Source organism: Scylla paramamosain, chromosome 10 (genome assembly GCF_035594125.1).
Source record: "Scylla paramamosain isolate STU-SP2022 chromosome 10, ASM3559412v1, whole genome shotgun sequence".
In the NCBI taxonomy this organism is placed as follows: domain Eukaryota; kingdom Metazoa; phylum Arthropoda; class Malacostraca; order Decapoda; family Portunidae; genus Scylla; species Scylla paramamosain.
Genome location: NC_087160.1, coordinates 24,179,432 through 24,184,546, shown reverse-complemented (window position 1 = coordinate 24,184,546; position 5,115 = coordinate 24,179,432). Strand labels below are relative to the sequence as shown.

Below are 5,115 nucleotides of genomic sequence, written 5' to 3'. Positions count from 1 at the left end.
CAGGGCCAATTAAAGATTATTTTAGAGTCTTAATGAAGCGCCAAACATCACCGACAGTCACCAGTAGTTTAGTCTTTGCGTTCGTTGCTTTACAATATGGCAGAGCTGAGTGTTCAATTAGGAATTCTGAATAAAATTGTTAATTGCATTGTCATGTTGATTAAAAAAATAATATAACGGCTTGATTACTTTATGCAACACAGGAAAGTCAAGTGACCGCATAATTGTGCAGCCTGTAGTAATGACTCGCTGGACTGCACTGCTTTGCGCCGCTCCATCAGGCTGCATGGTACGGGACTGCGGGAGAGGCTTGTCCATGTCCTCACTAAAGCAATAACGCGGCGGCTGAAGGGACACAAGGAGGCAGCGTGATCGAGCCTAACCCGTTAACGCGTGGCACAGAGGAGCTCAAGCTGAGTCATGAGGTAATAATGCGGGTGCCCACCAGTCCGTCTTGTGCCTGAGTCAACTGAAGGGACACGCCGGGCTGTCCCTCCCACACTGCACCACCCGGGAGTATTAATGCAGAAGCAGCTCGCGAGTGTTGGTCGAGGAGTGAGGGAGTGAGAGAAGCAGCTCCTCAAGCAAACACTTAACACACGTGACACATCGCTCCATCCCTCACGGCCACGCGTTGTAAATTCTATAATTGAGGGCCTCGCGTGATACATGAAGGCTAATGGCAGCGCTCAGTACATATTCTCCCTGAGGGCCACTTGATGTATTGCTGATCAGGGCCACAGGAAACACATGATCAGAGCCACAGCGAAGCACATGATTTGCTCAGGCTTCTTGAAGTGCTCCTCTATACAATGTTCATTTCTAATTTACAAAGAAAGAGGAAACAAACAACATTATAACAATTTCGTAATATACGTAGGCGGTTCAGCAGAAGCTTAAATTACCTCCAATAGCAGAGGTGCTTTGTTATATTTAGAACTTTTTCCAAAATCAAAATCATGGTGAAGGATCATGTATGTAGCTGGATGTTGTAATACAGAGGCAGGTCACACCATTTCACACCCTGCTTGCAATTTGAATTTAACCTCATGCCTCAGAAAGCTGTACGGTGTGTCGTGATGTACCTGTCATGCTGTCAGGCAGAATATGTGCTATATGATTAGATTATTATGAAAACACGTACAAACCCCAATGGGTGGAGCCAGCACTTCACGGCTCCAACCTCTTGATGTTATTGGCTCCCTTCATCTCGTCTCTGCTAACAGAGTACCTCATCAGTATAGAGGCACTCATCATTCAACAATTATTAAACAACCAAACATATCCTTTATGATAATGGCTCAGTTCTTAATACATTTCCGGTTTCATTATCGTTTACCGGTATAATGGCCTTTCATTTCCTATAAGCTGCGGCACTCACATACATCTTCCAACACTCGTGTATTTGCGTAGTCTTAGGACACATTCCCTCAGTAAAAATAAAACATTCACTGCATCACGTAAAACATCCCGCCTCCGTGACTGCTGCGCCCCTTCCTGTAGTGCCGCCAGCAGCTGCAGTTCCCATGAGCGCCGCTGATGGAAGGTGCCGCTCGTACTATTCAGGGGAGCACTGATGAAAGAACCTTGCTTTTACAACGACAGAGCAAGGTGCCTCGTCTTGGCTTATATCCCTTGGTCTGTGGTTATATAATAGTGTGTGTGGGGAGAGTGAGGTTCGGGAACGCTTGATAGCTTATTCCATTTCTTGTTGCGAATATATTGAACCTCAAAGCGTCCCTCCACATGTCAATACGCGCCCGTGTCTGGCAATGGCTCGTGGTCGTGGGCAATACTGATAGTGAGGCGTTACTGCATATTACTTGACATTATACTTTACTGTCTTTCTCTCAAATTTCCTCAGAGTTACGCAGAAGGGAGTGCGCTGATCACCCTCGCCGACTGTGACCAGAACTAAATACCGAATAACTTTTCTTACTGTTACTTAATAAAGGGTCACAGAACACATAACTCCCCTCGGTAATCATTGAAAGGTGTACTGACCTCACCTCACCTAAACATCATCGCGACCTGACTGGGCGGTGAGGCGACCCGATGTTGTAGCTACCTTGGCTCATGGAATTGCTTCAGGATCAAGTGTAGTGAAGACATTACGGCTTCACTTAACAGGCTCGGGTGAAGCAGAAAGGAGCATTACAACTAAGCGCCACAAAGTATACTTCCCCTCGTCTCCTTCACCACACAGTACACGCCTCCTCGTCTCCTTGTCTTCTTTACGACGCAGTACATGCCCCCTCGTTTCCTTCACACAGTACACGGCTCCTCTTCTCCTTCACCACACTGCACACTCCTCGTCTCCTTCACCACGCAGTACACGCCTCCTCGTCTCCTTCACTACACAATACACGCCTCCTCGTCTCTTTCACCACACAGTAAACGCCCCCTCGTCTCCTTCACTACACTGTACACTCCTCGTCTCCTTCACCGCACAGTACACGCCTCCTCGTCTCCTTCACCACGCAGTACACGCCTCCTTCCCTTGACCTTCCCTCCCAGCTGGCGGTGCTCAAGAGTCACTCACGCAATGCAACATGAACGGAAGGAAAACACTAATAAATCTCGCCTAAATTTTCGTGGATTATGCGAATTGAGCAGTCACAAAACAAAAGCCAGGGAATGTTTACTTGTTAATTAGTGTGATTATAAGTCCATTAGCCCATTAAGGGAATCAATGTGGACGAGGCATTCCTGCGTGGCAGGGCGTGTGGCGCGCTGAAAATAAATACATGAATAAATATTTTAAATAGATAAAAAATATTAACATGCAACCAAAATCACAACTACGGCAACAACAACAACAACAACAACAACAACAACAACAACAACAACAACAACAATAACAATAACAATAACAATAACAACAACGACAACGACAACAACAACAACAACAACAACAACAACAACAACAACAACAGCAACGACAACAACAACAATAATACTAACATTAATAATGATAATAATAATAATAATAATAATAATAATAATAATAATAATAATTATCATTATTATTATTATTATTATTATCATTATTATTATTATTATTATTATTATTATTATTATTACGTACAAGAATAATAATACTAATAAAAACAAGAAGAACATCAACAGCAACAACAAGAAAAACAAGATGAACAAGAACAGGAACAAGAAGAAGAAGAAGAAGAAGAAGAAGAAGAAGAAGAAGAAGAAGAAGAAGAAGGAAAAAAAGAAGAAGAAGAAGAAGAAGAAGAAGAAGAAGAAGAAGAAGAAGAAGAAGAAGAAGAAGAAGAAGAAGAAGAAGAAGAAGAAGAAGATCTAAGATTTACGGGAAACAAAAACCACACTCATATTTTTTATTCTTTCTTTATCGCTTGAAAAATATGTTTACGTAACTGCAGCACGTTTTCCTGTATTGAGTGGTTGCGTTGACCCATTATGCAGCGTATGATGAATTATGCTTCGCCATGTAGAGCAATATTTCAAAGGTTGCATCTTTACGAAAACATGAAAAAAGCGTTTAAAAATAGATACTCGGTGGTGTTGGGCTATTATTCTTACACAACGTGACACATTTTACGTTTCCTGGAAAAGCAATTTCATTTTATTTTTCACCTATACATATCTTATACCTGTCCCCAGCAAGGCGTCAGGAACAATGAATACGGCATGAATTTGCGTTGTAAAAGTGTAGGATCAAACAGTGAGGTGCTAAAGGTGGAGAGATGCATGATTAATTCATTTAATCATTATACGTACGTTTAACTCTTTTGGCCTTAACATGTGCACAATCACACACACACACACACACACACACACACACACACACACACACACACACACACACAGAAGAGAGAGAGAGAGAGAGAGAGAGAGAGAGAGAGAGAGAGAGAGAGAGAGAGAGAGAGAGAGAGAGAGAGAGAGAGAGAGAGAGAGAGAGAGAGAGAGAGAGAGAGAGAGAGAGAGAGAGAGAGAGAGAGAGAGAGAGAGAGACAGAGAGAGAGAGACAGAGAGAGAGAGACAGAGAGAGAGAGAGAGAGAGAGAGAGAGAGAGAGAGAGAGAGAGAGAGAGAGAGAGAGAGAGAGAGAGAGAGAGAGAGAGAGAGAGAGAGAGAGAGAGAGAGAGATCACAAGCCTTAAAACATACACGGTTATTCATTCATTTTTGTTTCGTAAATGTAATTAAGCAATGGGTGTTTCATCTTTGTAGAGAGCCCTCACTCTCTTAAAATCCAAAACTGGACAGAAGCCGGAAAGTAAAGTCATTCCTTCAAACGCGACGTCAGGATCACAAGTCGTGGAGCCAAAGCAAGATCATGAAAGACAGACGGAGAAAAAAACAATTGAGAAGTCAAAGGAAGAAAAACTGTAAGAGGCTGAAAGAGTAGCGAAGAGACCCAACAGAGCCGAGGACAGGGCGCGCGGCCCCTCATAGCAGGTGGACTGGAGAGGCGCCTCAGTCGTGCCGTGTGCTCCGGTGCAAGTGTTGGTGTGCCCCTTGCTCCGCCGCCTCGCACTCTGACAACTTGCTGGCCGCTCGCTGGCCGCGCACCTCACACAGGAAAGCTTTGGCGTGTAGCAGCGCCTCAGCCTGTGGTTTGGTAACTACGTGCTATACTTGTTTTGGAAAGTGAACGACAATCACTTTTTGCTGCACCAAGGTGTTGTGACCACATGATGGAGCATGAAGAATGTGCCGGAAGTGTCTTGTTTGTCCCAGCCACTGTGATGTGAGCGGCTGAAGTTTTGTAAGAGGAAGAGGGGAGAATGCACGCTTGGAATATCGAGTCCCTCAATTAAACCCGGGGTGGAAGGGCAGCCTAACATTTGGCCAAGCAACGCCACCACCTGCACTGCTGGCGGCGGGGACCAGCTGAGCCGCCATGAGGACCTTCACCCTCACGCTGCTCCTCATAGTCACCTCGCCTGGTAAGCACTCAGGTGACACTGACCCCGCGTGACCTTGACCTGTTGCTGCCAGATCCAAAAAGGTCAAGGAGAGACGCGCTTTTTCAAGACGTGCATTAGTCAGTACAGATGCACAGTTTTCTTTAGTTAGCATAGATAGATAAATAGATAGTAAATAGATAGTAGATAGATAGACAGATAGATAGATAG

General features: G+C 44.3%; 1 protein-coding gene across 1 annotated transcript in view; it reads left to right on the top strand.

Annotated features, from left to right (window-relative positions):
• Nucleotides 1-4,251: 4,251 nt before the first annotated feature.
• The window catches only part of LOC135104404 (zwei Ig domain protein zig-8-like), a 58,180-nt gene continuing 57,316 nt past the window's right edge, over nt 4,252-5,115 (top strand). The window contains exon 1 of the mRNA XM_064011804.1: nt 4,252-4,926. Within this exon, the coding sequence (XP_063867874.1) occupies nt 4,881-4,926 (46 nt within the window). The 5' untranslated portion in view covers nt 4,252-4,880. The remainder of the gene's footprint in view (nt 4,927-5,115) is intronic.